Source organism: Hirundo rustica, chromosome 3 (assembly GCF_015227805.2).
Source record: "Hirundo rustica isolate bHirRus1 chromosome 3, bHirRus1.pri.v3, whole genome shotgun sequence".
Lineage (NCBI taxonomy): Eukaryota > Metazoa > Chordata > Aves > Passeriformes > Hirundinidae > Hirundo > Hirundo rustica.
This window is the reverse complement of record NC_053452.1, coordinates 95,870,069-95,886,536: the sequence shown is the minus strand read 5'-3', so window position 1 is coordinate 95,886,536 and position 16,468 is coordinate 95,870,069. Positions and strand designations below refer to the sequence as shown.

Here is a 16,468-nt window from a genome sequence, read left to right as displayed (position 1 = left end):
ACAGTTGTTGCAAAAACATGCAAATTAAATATTTTTACTGCTACAAGGTATTCTTTCTTTCTCTTTCCTATTTTATTTCATATAAACAGAAAGAGTAACTATACAAAAACATGTCCTGTGCTTGGTTAGATTATTTTTTTTCCTACTTCTCCCTGATCCCTAAAATGGGATCATACAAGTTTATGGACATGTTGATGATACTAAGTTCCGGATCAGTAAGAAATTTATGTTTCTGTATCAGCAAGTTTGCAAGACTTTTTCTTTTAGGACAGATCATTTCTTTGTAGACCTATTACAGTGCAAAGGACAGGCATCAGCTATACTACCTGTTTTAAAAGAACCTGAGACAATTTAGGACACCAGTTATTAAAATAGCACGTAACACAGATACTTACAGTAATTGCATTATGTAATGTATATACATTTGAGTCAGATATCAGAATAGGCCATAATTTTATTCCTGCTTTAAAAACATTTTTTTTGTGAGTGTAGAAGGCAAGTTTGTATATATAATGTTTTGACATATCTTGTATTTGTGCTGAATTATTCTCTTCTCTTAATGCATGAAAATTCATATTTGCACGTATAACTTGAGATGCACGCTTTGGTTAACATTCCAATCATTCCTTCTGGTACATGCTGATCTTCCTGGAGACAGGTATTGCTCATGGTCTGTTGTTTTTGGTTTTTTTGGGTTTTTTTTGTTTTTTTATTTTCCTTTTTTCATTTCAGATTGGCAGTTGTACTAATCAGATGGGCCAGATTGCAATAGTCTCGTTTCAAAGCTCCAGCCCCAAGGTTATTGAGTGCTTCAATGTGGAATCACGGATTCTCTGCATGGTCTACATACCAGAGGAGGAGAAGCTGAAAGAGCAAAACAAAGCTCCAGACTCTGAAAATGTTGCAAAAACTTCTAATGTGCCTACTATTTGCCTTGGCATGGAAGAAGGAAGGTGATTCTTGGTTTTGGTGTAATGTGTATGATTTATTGATTAAGTTTGCTATTCTATCGCAAAATTGTGTGAGATGCTTCTAAGAAAACGTTTACTTTTTAAAAAAGTATCCAAGTGTTATCCCAGTGACCTGACGGTATCCTTTCAACTCAAATCAGGGATAGAATGCACTCTACATTGTTTAATATTACACCGTGTGGTATTTGAAATTAAAGCAGGGCATCTTTTTGATGAAAGATTCATCATATCTAAAAAATACAAATACTACTTTTGTAACATTACAACGTAATCTTCAGGTATTGGAAAATTTTCAGAATGGCAAAGAGGAATCCGTTAATCTTCTGTCCTGTCATATTATGCAGGATTTGTCACAGGAAAAAATAATATTGCTGTTTACTATTGACAGGAATTACTTTGCTGTCTTTGAACTGATGGTCTACTGAGCCATCACTTAATTTGTGTTGAAGTACAAGGCTACTTGTTCTAAACTTATGGGTCAGTTAGCAAACAGATCTTGTTCTAGTTAGTGAGGGTATAAGTGTGTAAATACATGTGATTTTTGAAGGTGTTTGTAACCAGTATAAATGAAGGAGAACAAAATTCTCCAAGGACAATTCCATTTCTAGAAATCAGTGATTTAATTCCAGCCTTAAGAATATTCTTAGCATACCCATCGTAACAATCAGTAGGAGTTGTGGAAATTTTAAGTGTAAGTAACATCTGGTAGTGGGCTTTTATTTTCTTCTCTCTAGTTCTCCATGTAATATAATTTTTTTTTAACTAATAAAAGTTTTAGATACACTCATAATAAGGACTTTGAGCAGAATTTTTAATATGTCTCTTATTTGAATAACTGTTTCTGCAGACAAGATAATATGAATGTGTTGTCATATGTCAAGTGTTAAGTAATTGCAAGTTGTCTATGCAGACATTCTGGGGTGTCAAAAATTGAAGGAGAAAATCCTCTTTCCCCCAATATTTTATTCTAAACTTCTCTTTTGCATATTCTAACAAGAACTATGTAAAGCATAATTTCTCAAGTCTGTTTTTTTCTCGCTTCTTTCTATAGTATTTCCATTTACAAAAGTTGCCAAGGCTCAAAGAAAATTCGACTTCAACACTTCTTCACTCCTGAAAAATCAACTGTTATGAGCCTAACATATAGGTCTCAATACTTGTTTGCTGGCTTGGTAAATGGAAACATCTCAATCTACACAAAAGCAGAAGGTAATGCTGCACAGTGATATGATTTGGTGACATCCTGAGGAACTCACATGCCAGTGTATTTTGGCAGAAGTAATTTTCCACTAATATATTTTCTGAAAATTCTTTGTAAAACTGCTGACCTAGGATTACTACTCTTTCCGTTACATCTGAAGAGACTTCTTGTCTCTTTTTGAAGGATAGTAGGAATTTTGATACTGTTCCCGCTTTCACCATACATGCATATGACAATTTATTTTCCCCCTTAGCTTAAACCCTGAAGTCCTCAGTGTTGCAAGACCCCAGAAATTTATGTGCTAACAGCTGTACACAGTATTTTACACAGCACAGTGCTTATTCTCTCAACTAGTCAGTACTGGTGTTTATGAAACACAGAAATCCCCTATTGGTAGAGATTTCTGTATATATAATTTAAAATGACAACCCCATTTTTACTGTACAGATGGGATTAGTCTTTCCTAGGTGTGCAGTTCCTGGTAGGCTTCCTTTTTCTTTGGCAACACAGTTAGTTGTTTTGTATCTAGCTAAATAATTGGCTAAAATCATTTGAATAAAGTAGAATCCCAGGCAATTCTCCTGAACCACAACTGTCTCTTCCGGTACGTCTCACTAACTTCCCTGCAGTGTTGCATATATATCTAGAAATTCAGTTCAAATCAGTGAGGCTGCGATCAAGGTTTGAAACCTTAATGTTTTAAGTGAAATATTAGCACAGGGACTCCTAACCTTCCAAAGTACAGAGCCAGCAGAGATCTGCCTCATTTGTGTGTTGCAGTAATGATGATTGTCATGTTTCTCTGATGAGGTGGGCCCTGTGGCTCAGCTGCATTTGTGTGGCACTTTACCTTGGCTACTAAATCCTACCTGTCTCTAACTGAGGAACCAAACTCAGTATCTGTAATCTTGGAACAAATTACATGCCCACTGTTAGATCACATAAAGACTTTGTTTGGGAAAGGTACAGGATCCTTTTTTGTTTGGTTGGTTTTTTTCCCAAGCAACAAAGGATCTGGGAAAAAGTGTTGGGAAAGAGACTTCCTTTGTCCAATTGTCATCTTCAACCCAGTAGGTTTCCTGTTGAGCTGTTGTCTCTGATCTGAAGCCAGACATTAGATTTCAATTCTCTTTAAAACTTTTTTTTTTTTTTTTTTTTTAAACCACTGAATAGCACCTTTTTTCTTGGCTTTTGAGGGACAGGAGTGAGGTCTTGATCCTAAATTCATAATATTTTTGGTATTTCAGTTTCTATACGTACCTGGGAGGGGTATGAATTTGTCATCTTCTCTGAAAAAGGTATTGGTGTATTTAAGCTGTTTTAAGACTGCAATTACTATCACTCAACTTCTTCCAGAAAAGACCACTACAAAACTACAACTGATATCCTTGGCAGTATAGCTAAGAAAGGATTCATGGGTGGCATATCTACAGAGAATATTAAAGATGGGGCAGAGCTGTTAGCCAGACTGTATTACAGTCTGGTTATGAGATGGAGGTTGTTGCATTGACCAGGATTGTGGCATCCCCTGTTGATCTTCTTCTGAAGACACTGGTTTTGGGCAGTGAGATTTTCAGAGAGCCTCTCAAAGTCTGAGTTATGATCACTGAAACTTTGAGATGGGAAATAATGATATTTTTCTGACTCTTGTACATTAATCTTGGAGTCCCTCTCCTTACTGCTTGGTCACTGTGACTAATTTCAGATCTCCGTGAAGTTGTGTGATTCAGCTGCTGCCATGTTAGCGTCCATCTTCCTTACAGCTGCTGTGGTTATGTGAGGCAGTCAGCTCTGGAGGGGTGTTTTTGTGAGCACTGACCTATTTACCAAACAAAGGAATCCAAGCAGTGAAATGGGAGGGAGGGGAATGCAACCTCTGAGGAGCTTTGTGCAATTCATCAGGGTTGCTTTCTATTCTGCAGAAGGGGTTACTTTTCAGCCATGCACTTCAGCTTGGGTTTTGGTCTGTCATCATAAATGAGATTAAGTGAAGATTTAAAAGTGAATGTGAAATATATCACTGCATTACCTCTTGATTTGAAGCCTGAGAAGGACAAATGCTGTGAGATGCACAGGAAAAATGGTTGTGCTGCCTGTTACAGGATTCCATGAATGAGAAAGGATAATCTTTCTTCCAGGAGAAAAATCTATCTCACAGTCTGTCATAGAGTCAGGGTCCTTTTGTCTTCCTCCCTGGGCAGAAGCTGTGTGCATCAGTTCAGTCACTGAAGCCTTACTCTGTGTCAGTCAGAGACCCATAACTTGTGTCATTCGGTTTGCAGGACCCAAATAGCTCTGATTTCTCCAATTCTCCTCAGAGGGGTTGATGCATATAAATATCCATGATATTTGTTTACAAACAGCAAATTATTTCTTCTAACTTTCTTCACTAGAGAACTTTATCAGACCAAGAGCATCCAGAGTGCTCTCTGGCTGCAGAAAGTCTTGTCTTGAAGTAGTAAAAAATGGAAACTGGAAAGTCTGTACAGTAAACCAAGGAGCAAGTGCCATGTTAGTGGGAGAGTAGGAGGTGCAAAACTTCCTTTCTGGGGCGTAGTCATATTTTAGTGAGACACCTCTGTATACATATATTTTCACATATGAGGTAAAAAGTACTTAAGTACTTTTTAGTATTTTATGTATTTTAAGTACTTAAAAATACATAATTTAATGTATTTGAACATAAACTAAAAGCAAAGTCTTGAGGTGCTGATACTGTAAAATCTACTTTGCTCTTAAATGTGAGCTAATATGGTGATTTTTGAAAATATCACAGAACACTAAGGGTGCAGGTCAGCTAATATGTTAATTGTAAAAATATAATTATTCTCACTAATCCCTAATTTTATATGTGTGAGAAGTCTTGTTTTTTTGGGAACTGTGGGACAGTTAGTGAATTAAATGCTGTTCCATATAGGAATGGGAGTGATGCAGGTTGCAAAATTTCTGACACCTTGTTTGTTGAGAACTTAATTTACAGGTCTATGAACTTTTGCACAGTTATCAGTCGGAAAAATTCTGCATTTAGTGTTTGCCTCAGGCTGAGTTAATATTTCCATGCAAAACATGTTTAGAAGAGGTTAAGGGAAAAGTGTGTTGTATTGTCTTTGTTTAAAAAACATAACAAACCCCCTTTGTGATGATTGCAGACAGCCCAGCAGATGTGTTTTCTGAGTGATGTAATAGCAAAAAAGGTCAGCGTGTGTTTGACTTCCATTCACAAAAGTATCTTAGGAAAGGGAAATCACAATCTTTACATAATATAGGTGTATTGTTCCTGATAATACTGTAGTCAGTTCCAGCTACTTCCTTTTTCTAGACATTGATATACATTTCCTTTTCATAAAGTCCTCTGAAGAACACAAGAGAGAAACAGGAAGAAGAAAATAAAACTCCAGAAATATTGTGGCAGAAAGTAGAAGAATTAATATTTTAGTAGTTCAGTAAGAGTTTGGTCTGGTGAAATAGTAGCTGAGGCAATTTTGGCCATGCACAGAACAGAAGAGATTCATTGGTAAGTAATTCTTCACTGGTAAGAACTTAGGGAGCTCTGAATTTGGTCAGAAGTTTTGATCACTTACCTGTCTAAAGAGGCCTTGTGGCACTACTCAAAATGAGCATTTTCAGAGGATTAGTATCAAGGAAAATTATGAAACCTGAAAGAAAATACAAGGGTAAGGGGAGACAGTTAAAACAGTGAAGGAGTAGCAAATTACTTCACTGGAGAGGTACCTTAATGGATTTGGTAAGACACTCTTGTCGTCTGACAAACTGAGGAAAGGAAGGATATGTGGAATGGAAAATGCTGATGTCAAAGTCAGAGCTTGAGTGGATCCATGTACTGCTCTAGCTTGTCTGAAGAGTGGATTTCTGGCATGTGATTGCCACTTCAGGTGGACGTTGTGAGAGGCATTGCTGTGAAAAATAAACAGTGGTATTAAGCTGTTAGGGAGAGGACTAGAGCAGTGGTACTGAAGCAGAGATTAAATACTGTTGTCTTTGCAGTGTCACGTAATACTCATTACCAGAAATATGTTGACATTGCTTTCAGCTTATTTGTGTATTTCATGCTGGGACCTCCAGCACCACCACCTGTATAACTTTAGGAAGAGCTCTGTCAGCTGTTTAGCTTGAGGAATTTGATGCATATGGGCGAAAAAATGAGTATGCATGCACAGTGTAAGACATTCCTAGTTACCCATTGTTTAGAAGAGCAGGCCTGAGTGTCTCATCTGATTTTCAAGTGATAAGGAGTGTGCTAAACTTTTGACTCCTGTAGGTACCATTTTACTCCTCCACAGTGCTGGTTTATGTGCCATGTGATGGAAAAAATGTTTGTGCTCCACTGCACTAATTAACCAAGACCTGCTGTTCCCAGGGCTGTGTTGGCAGCTCTGTTGAAACCATCAATAGTGCTGCTAAGCAAGAGAGGAAGCTGTCAACAAAAACGCTTGCTTGGTTCAGCTTGACTGAAAGCATAAAGGAAGGGAAGACTACTACAAACTTTGAAACGACTTTCTGAGGAAATAAACTGTATGTTAACAGGTTATCTCATATGAAGACCTGAGTGCCCAATTATTAAAAGTGCTAAATATTTAGAGTATTTATAAATTAATAATAGAAAGCCTATTCTTACAAATTACTGTAAAATAATATTACTTTCCTTCATTGGGTATTGTGGAAACAAACCACAGAAAGATAAAACTGACATAGTTTTAAAATTTTTCCTATAAAATGGACATTGTTTTAAAACTTTAAATCCTATCTGATTAAATTTGAGTGAATAGAAGGATAATTTTTCAAAGTCATAAAAATCACAAGATTTTTATGACAAAATGCACTAATTAATAACAAAATGCACTAATGGAAAAAATGCCCTTTTACATTAAAGTCTTAGAAATATTTTATGAGCATGATAGACCTTACTTTGATGCAGCTAAACAGCCTGATACATGCATTGCAAGATACTGTTCAACACTGGTATATAAACTATGGCATGTAACTTCTGGAGAAATATAACTTACAAAGAGTATTAAAAATAGTGGCATAATACAATGACATGACACAGATCTATTAGTATAAAATCTGTCTTCATTTTTTTTAAATACTCCCCTAATATGCAAATATGTAACATCTAATTTCCAGAAGGCCCTGGTTAATTTCTATCTTTGACACTGTTCTCAGATTTTTTAGACACATCTTTTTCCTCCAAACAGCTGTACCTGCAATTCATATAATATGCTTTGAGATTCTGTTGGCAAAAATTTCATCTTGGCTTCTATTTCTTGCTTCTTTTCTTTTCTGCCAGGAAAAAAAACAAACTTATTTTAGTCAGTAACTAGCAAAGGATTTTATAGCATCAAACAAAGCTGTTCCTTATCTTTTTTGAAAGTGCTATGACTAATTTTAATTACCTGGATAGTGCCAGTTGTTGAAACTACTTACATTATCATGTCTTGAATCTTCAGGTGTTTACGTAAGTCAGATAGAGATAATGCTTCTTTTCCCTTAGATTTTAGAAGCAGTGGACTTTGGATCAGACAGATAACATGAAACAGCCAGTGTCAAACATGAAGTCTGTGCAGGCAGGTATTGAACAGGGTCTGCTGAGATCTGGAGAGAGAGGCAGGGAGAGTATTATGTTTTCTTCAAAGTGTGATTTTGATAGTCTTAAACCACCTGTGAACTCGACACAGACTTGCTAAGTAATTTTGGAGATGGGTGATAAAATTCTTGGTCAGCAAAATGAAGTGGTGATCTTACTTTTAGCCAGCAGCCTGTGGTTAAAGCATTTACAGAAGTATGTTGGATTATCGGGCTTAATCCCTTCCCTTGCTTGAGTGGATTTTTACCCATGCTTTCCACTCTCTAGAGATTTCCGTAGCTGCCACAAAATGAGAAGAGAGAGATGCACAGGGCTTAATTTGTCCTCCTGGTGCCATTCCACTTGGTATAATTAATCATTCATTCACTGAGGCAGGGTCCAGAACACAGCTGACACATCCTTTGAATACTGCTCTAATTACTAGACCAGAGAGCGTCCCCCTACCCTTTTTCCCTCTCATCTATCTCAGATGCCGTCTGATCTGGAAGACAGCAATGTCTGCAGGAAGAAGTAGAAAAGCACCAGAGAATAGCCTTATCACATGTCTAAGGTCATAGGGTAGAGTGATAGCTTTGGATTTTTCCTGGGCTGATACATCAAGTGGGATTTCAGGGTTTTTGTTTTTTTTCATGAAATTGAAAGACATGAGGCCTCTATCTCACCTTCTTTGTATGTCCAATCCTACAGAACTCTTAAACTGGATTGCCAAGTACTGTGTTAATACACACCAACAGAAAATGGTTTTGTGAGAATGGAAGTTTTTAGGCATATATGTTGAATCAGATATTCATGACTCAGGTGGTATTTATAACATTGATAGTATTGAAATCACCTTCTTACATTGATCAAAATTATTAATAAGGCTTAATGCTTAGTCATCTGAGGAGTTACATGGAACTTCAGGACATAAAGGTCCAGATTTAAAAAAAAAAACCAAAACAACACATTAGATGTTTGAAATTTAATTTAAGCAGAATATAAATGAGTCCACAGCTGAGATCCTGAAAATCCTTATTTTCCTGTTGTTTCAGTATCAGCTATGCTTTATATATAATTTAATGTATAGCCTGAATGTACTTGAGAGTTGTCAAATTCCATGAACTTTTGTTTTATATTAATGGGTCTTTTTCAGTGTGAAAATAGTACTAGAAAAGATAGCTTTTTGCTCATCATATCTGCTCCTTGCCCAAACTCACAGTCCCTATCCTTCAGAAAAGACAGGAAGAACATACCAGAATTGTACAGGTTGTTGTTAAACTTCTGCAGTCAGCGTCCCTTGCACAATGGAAGTTGTGACACACGTCTGCAGCTTCACTCTCTGAAGGCTTTGCTCTGCCTGCAGTGGTTACAGCAATCATAGGGTATGGGCAGCCTCCAGTTTAGAATTTAATTTGTGGGTAATGTGGTTGCTAAAGAATGGAAACTTTTCCAGAAGTTTGTTTATTACTAATAGTACATATGAGTCAGAGAGAACACAGAGCGACTCCGACATTGCTGGGAGAGTTTGTAGGCTAATAACTGGAAGCACTCTTCTCAATGCAAACTAAAATAATGAAAATTATTTTGACAGTTTGAGACTAAATGTCACTTCTACAAAGATGCTTTCAGAAGAGAGCTGCATCCTGAGAATGAGTCAGCAAAGGCTGTATCACGCAGATGGCAGGAATTTTGAGAAGTACTCCAGAACTGAGGCTTCTCATTACTGTTGTTGCTAATGTTATTGGTGAAGCAGGAAATTTTGTACCCCTGTTCCCATAGCAAATAATAGAAGATGCACTTGTTTTCAAGAGAGTAAAGAAAAATTCTGTGCTTAAGTGCTTGCCTAAAGATGTGTTTACTTTGGTCTCATCAATCAAAATTTAAGTGGTTACTGAGTTGAAACCGGTGTCAGAAAAGTAGACAACTTTTCTGCAGCTTGTGCAGGAAGAAGGCTTTTCAGTGAAGAAATTATGCTTTTTTGAAATATTTTATCTCACTGTAAAACCCAGTTACTTTTAACAGTTTTTTATATTATTAATAAATCATAATGCATAGAAATGTAATCTTTGAGGCTGTATTCAATGAACACTTACAATATATAAACTAATATGAAAACATTAAAATTATTATTGACATACTTAACATGTCAATTTGTATGTATAAAAGATAAAGCTACAGCTGTTTTAAGAAGGTCATGCTGCTGGTTCTTAAATTTGGGGATAAATAATCTTCTAGTCCTTGTTTCAAGGAGATGACAATTGAGTGACCATAGTAGTAGGTTGAAGCTTGCAGATCTTACCAGAACCTCTCTGAATAACTGATTGTGCCACATACACACACATAATTTAATTTAGATCTGCTAAACGCGGTCCAAAGAAAATACTGTGGGTTTTATAATTAGTGGAAAAAAGAAAGAAAAGTGAAGATACGGAACAAGACCAAGTTTTAATTTTTTCTTTTTTTGTTGTTGTTGTTTTGTTTTGTTTTGTTAATTTCCATCTTAAATGAAGCATCTAGTAGCAGGAAGGTCTGTTCCAAATGCTCTTAGACAGTGATCTGCACTCATTAGAGCCTACAGTAAAAATCTTCCTGACTACTTTGCACATGAAAGATGATTCTGTCCTAGTTAGAAATTGATTAATCTTGAAATAAGTTGGTTGTGAGCTCCTTCTGAGTTGAAGACCATTGTGTCAGCCATGAGGTTCTGGCTCTTATTTCTCTGGAAAGGAAAGCAGTTGTATCAAAACAGCAATGTGGTATTCCTGAAATATCATTTAATCTAAATAAAATTTGCTCTGCTGACAGATATATGAATACTTAGGTTTGAGTTTTCCCCTTAATGTTGTTTTATCCTTACAAATTTACTCTGGAAGCTAGAAGTAACCATACACATATCACATGTAGCTTGAAGTGCCAACGTGCAGAAGTTGAAGCAGTGGACTTTTCAGAACTGTTTTAAAGCAAAGATCACCATTTGGTTGTATATAACCTTTCTTCTTTTTTTATTGAAGATGGGACATGGAACACAGAACCTCAGAAGATAGTTAAATTGGGGGTTCTGCCTGTTAGAACTCTGCTTGTGATGGAGGAGACCATTTGGGCTGCATGTGGTGGACAAATTTTTGTAATCAGCACTGTGACGCATTCCATAGAGGTAAACACTTTTAAAAGCATTGCTCACCTATTATGCTTCAGGGTATAAGTGGTGAAATTTTAAAGATGAAAATCTGTTTAAGAAGCATCATAATTCAGGAAGCTTTTTATTGAATGTGGTCTCAATTCTTTGAAATCTCACTCCCTTAGCTTTTTATTGAATGTGGTCTCAATTCTTTGAAATCTCACTCCCTTAGTTCGTAATTCTGCTGTTGTATTCTCTGCTGATGTCTCATTAGACCTTGCTCCCTTTTACCCACTGGTTTCCATAAGGTGCTTGGAAATGATAGAGTATTTGGGGCAAGAGATTGTTTTAAAAATGAAATCTGAGGTAAGGCAGCAGATAAGTGGGTGCCTACAGGAATTTCATGTTAACTACAGCAGAAGGTTTAACTAAGAGACTGCCTCTATACAGTTAGATGTTACTTGTACTTTGTGATAATTTCATAATATATTCTTTCAGAGTTTTGCTTCTCTGTGGCCTATAAAAATTGTATTTGCATAAGAGCAGTTTCTCATGAATAGTCACGCAAAAGCCAGCTTTTTCAGAATGAGAGAAGTGTTACGGGTTTGAACTCACATTTGTGACCACATTTTCCAGAAAATGTTAAGCCCTTATTTCTGTCAAAATTATGGTTTTCACCAAAAGAGCATTTAGTCCAAAGTTTAGTTGATGGAACACTAGGAGTTCAACCTCTCCTTCAACCTACACAGAGTGTCACTGAATTGCATGATGTTTACAGCCATGAAGTTTTTTCAAACAGGAGTCATGATGAGCTCACAGCCTCCTTCTTTGTGTGCTTTGTTGCTGCCTGTTTTTTTGTTGTTTTTTTTTTTTTGATGATCGTGTTTTCTCCCAACAATTGTCTGTTTGGTACAATTGATTCTGTGAGTCACTGTCATGGGTTTGCAGGGAAATAGCTAACATCCTAATTTCCTCTGTCTTTTTCTGTGTTTTCTGAGAGATTTGTTTCATCTAATAAGATGCTTGGATCGTATATTCTCCTACTTTGCTTTTCTTTAAAGCTTCTTTTGTTAGTAGTTTGAATGATATAATTAGGGAAAGATTTTGGATGAGTGATTTGGATAGGTGCTTTAAATGGACTTGTGTTAGTTTCACAGCCTCTGGGACACACACTTGCTGTTCTACAGACATTGGTAAAATCTCTCAGATCCTCACTAGGAAAACAGTCAGAAATCACAGCCAGGTTGTTCTTGTGTGAGGCTGGATATGTATAGCCGGACCTCTGTAAATAAGGTTGTCAGTTCTGGCCTAATTGTGTAACAAAGCCCTCCCTAAATCAGGTGTTATGGCTGCAGTTTGGACTATGCTGGGCTATTTTGGCAGAGGACAACAAACACAGAGTTAAACAAGTTTTGAGGATTAAAGACTGTTTAAAGCTTACCTCTGTCATAATACAGTAAAATGTCATGGACTGCAGTGTGGAAACCAGAAGTTTGGAGACATCAAATAATAAGTACTCTACCAATACCTCTCAGGCATGGCAGTTTCATTTTTCAGCTGTTACTACAGATTTTCCTACAAAAGCATCACAGGAAGTTTCTTCTCATGTCTCCACTAAGCCATCTGTTGCATTCAGAGCTCAGGTTGTTATAGGTTCATTATACGCACAACAAGTGCTGCAGCAAGCAACAGAAGAAATGGTACATATGGGTTGAGTAATGTTTTTTTAATATAAATAATTTTGTTCATGAACAGGATGGTTTTCTGTATGTCTGGCTGAGGGCCATCTTTTTTATTTCACACAAATACCCATGGCATAGCATGTCATCTTCCTCATAGAATTCTGAATGAGCAATGATTTTCTGTTGCTTCTTTATGGGTATTAAGACATACTGATCTTTTTCTCTTCATCTCACCACACTAAACAGTGTTGCTGCCTACTTAGTGACCTGACTTGTTTTGATAATTTCCTAGGTTTATGCTTCCAAAAGTGATCTGCTATGTTTACCATGTTTTATCTTATTGCCTTACCATGTTCAATGGCAATATTGTTTCCATATTATATGATGCATGAGGCAATTTCAGCTCTGTCTATATCAAGCATTTTAACGTCTCAGCTGCCTCCTCCTTACTGAGAAGAGCAGGAGCTTTGTTGTATGAGGGGAAGCAGCAGAAAGGAAATGTTTGTTCTCCCTCTGCTCTCTCTTGTTGAGAGTTAGTGGTAAAGATTTGACTCAAGATCTTTTGCATAAACTTAATCTTTGCTCTGTCAGCAGGAGTCCAAGTGTCACACAGTGCTCACCTGTTACTCTTCCCTTTTTACTGAACACCTTCATGTCTCCATATGCTTAGTGTGGAGATACTCCATTTATACTGCAATGCAGCTGCTTGCTAGTTCATTGCTACTGTCGTGCATACATACCATGTACTCTGTATCATGTGCATTACCTGTAAAGGCATCTGACAAGATCTTAAGGCCATAGTTGTGCAAGCTCATGAGCATATTCAAGACTATTTTGTAAACTTGACCTTGTGAGGCGCTCTTTGCTTCACAGGTATCTCATATTTAACTGTCTGTGCATTTGCTAAGTGCAAAGTATGTTATCCTTGAAGACAATCTCATTCCATGCCTCCTTGTTTTGCCAAGATTTTTATTTAAGATTTTTTATTTATTTAATTATTTTTAGTAAATGAGCAGGTCTTGTGTGTATTGGATTTGGATATCCTCCCTCTGATATGGGTAAGACTCTCAATTCACTCGTTCTAATGATACGTTACTGTAATAGAATGTTTTAGGCAATGTCTTTTATTGGCACAATGCCCCAGACTGGCACAATGCCTCAAGATCCTTGGCAGGGCATGCATGAGTGATGCATAAATTGCTGTTATATATTAATTACATGCTCTGATCCTCCTTTTGTGAAGAAGAATTTTGTCACTTAGTTTTGACTCTAGATCTTACAAATTGTGTTGCTGTTGGGTACAACAACCAATAATGGTCTCTGTGCCTGGAGCTCCTTGTACTCTGCATAGGCAGATTGTGCTTGTTTCAAAACTTCAAAAAGTGCCAGAGCATTTAATAGAACAAAGTCATTCTATCCTAGTCCATTTTGTCTTGTGTTTAAAACTTTGCTAGCCATACAGGAGTTACACTGGAATGCTCAGCTGAGTAAACAAAAACATGGAAATCCCTATACACGAGTATGTGTTGCCCAAGTATTGTAACTTCTTGAAAGCAGTGAAAGACATATGTTTGATGTTGAGAGTAATGACATCCATTATGCTCTTCACCTGAAGCTGGAGAAATCACAGTTCATCTCTTGGTGGAGCTGTTTGGTGTAAGTGAGCACTCCCTCAAAAGAAGGGCTCTGCTGTGTCCCACACTGCTGGAACACTGTGGCGTCCATGGCACCTTCTACAGGTTATGGGCTACTGTAGTTAGAATGGGAGAGCCTGAGGGGGAAAAGCCAGGTTTTGAATGTAGGTATGTAGAAGAGAAAAAGAAAATTAAGTTCAATTCTTCTGATAACAAAAGGAATAAGACAGCTTTGTTCCTTTGTATCTGTATTACCTGTTATAAAAAGAAAAGAAAAATAGAAATAAAAGGCCAACTCACTGGTTTTTCAGATAGACATGTAATCGAAGCAGATATCAAAGCTATCCTTTATGCAAAATTTATGCATAAGAAGGTGCAGTTTTGGGATATGTTCTTGCTTCATGTTAGAAGACCCTTTCAATGAGAATAGTTCTTTCTACAGATCTTGTATGTTTGCAGTATACAGTTTTACTTCAGTGTGTGTGTGTGTGTTCCAGCAGACAGCTGTACGAATGGCAGGACAGACTTAAGTGGGAGTATACTGAGTTGGCTGATAAAAATGGAATGTGACAAAAATGCATGTGCAAGTTGTTTCCAGTGGCACCAACACAGTTGTCAGCTGTGGTCGGATCACTTCAGAGAAAATTCTTTTTTTTTACAGTCTTCTTCATTTTTCTTCTAATTTCAGAGAGTGCAAGTTGCTGGTAGGGTTTGCTTCAGCAGCTGTGGGTCTATCCCCTAGAAGTTCTCAAAAGCCAATTAGTCACCAGTGTAGGGATATATGAGTCTATAAGTAAGGTAAATATTTTAGAATCTTTTTTGCAATGGAACATGCATGATAAGAATATCAGCAAATCTAACCATAAGGACTGTTTCTGATTTTGGAAGATGTTTTTAATGGATAAATTCCTCTGTTGAATGCATTTTATGATTTTCAAATTGTCTATATCATTTGGTAACAAATGAATAGTGGTTACTTGAGGAAAACAGAATATAAATGAGCCTGCCAGAATTACTTACCTTACATTCTGCAGTGTCATTATTCAAAGAATTAAAAGGTAATACAGTAACACTCAAAAACTGAACCACTTGCCTGACAGCTGAAGAGAAAATTCTGTTCATTTACTAAAAACTGAACATTTGAAGAATAATGTTAACAAATGAAAAGCACAAAAGATAATTCGATTCTCTTTAAACAGCAAATTTCTCAGTGAAAATAATAATTTATGCAGTGATAAAGTATGAAAAGAGAATTAAGTGCTTACTAAACATAATACCAAAAGTTATGTTGTGGAAATCCTAAATTTTTATTCTTTTTCTCTGATGTTAGCCTGTTAGGTTTTGATGGAAAATTTGGAAAATATATCTATAACCCTTTTAATTTTTCAGTTAAAAAAAAAAAGTAACTCTCAATTGTAATGTGTGGAAAATATAAGTGTACTTCAAAAGAAAGGAAGAGGTACTTCTGAATTTTATCTGCAAATGTAATAAAGAGTATATAATACATTAAGTGAATATTAGAGCACTTATTACTGCCATACCCCTCAGAGAGAGATTTTTATCCAAGGAACAGTTTGTCATTTATTTAGCTAAGTAAGTTTGGTGTTTACCAGACTGGCTTTCTGATAATAGCTGGCACAACAATAAAAGGCTGTGTTCAGCTTCAGAGACAGTCTTCTTACAAGACAAAACTGGGGTGGAAAAAATCCCCCCCTTCTTGATAATGATTAAGAAACTTTGCTACAGCTTTATCTCACATGTTAATAAGACATACAGAGAGAGATATTTCTGCCTTCCTGGAGCCAGGTTTTAACTGGCATTAGATCAAGGAAAAAGGTCTATCTTCAAAGTGTTGTGTTACTTACATTTAGAAAGAGGATTTTGGCTTTTATAATGAGAAGCAGCAATTATTTGAAGGACAGGAAAACAAAATAGCTAATAGTTGTGAAATTCAGAAGCATCAAAAACCAAACCGTAACATTAAGGCTCACATTGTTATGTGTGTAATTGAGCAAATAATTGTGTGTTTATATTCTTAAACACTCTACTTTCTAAATATGACTTCTTATTACATTCTATTATTCTTGCTATGAAAAGCCCCCCTGGTAGAACAAAAGCAAAACATTTTTTTATTGTTGAAATAGAAGTTCTGCTGTAGATAAAAGTGCAGCTGTGGTAGTTTTCCCAAAGGAGTATAAATAAAGAAATACAAAATCCTTTTAAGGCTGAACTGTTTTGGCTTGCCAGCTCCTATCATGCAATATTTTTAAAAACCGAG

General features: G+C 36.5%; 1 protein-coding gene across 3 annotated transcripts in view; it reads left to right on the top strand.

Moving 5' to 3' along the window:
• Window positions 1-16,468, top strand: part of ARHGEF10 (Rho guanine nucleotide exchange factor 10) — a 110,463-nt gene that overhangs the window by 81,734 nt on the left and 12,261 nt on the right. For all 3 annotated transcript variants that reach the window (XM_040058581.2, XM_040058582.2, XM_040058580.2), the window contains 3 exons: window positions 733-953; window positions 2,023-2,180; window positions 10,768-10,910. In XM_040058581.2, the coding sequence (XP_039914515.1) occupies window positions 733-953; window positions 2,023-2,180; window positions 10,768-10,910 (522 nt within the window). The remainder of the gene's footprint in view (window positions 1-732; window positions 954-2,022; window positions 2,181-10,767; window positions 10,911-16,468) is intronic.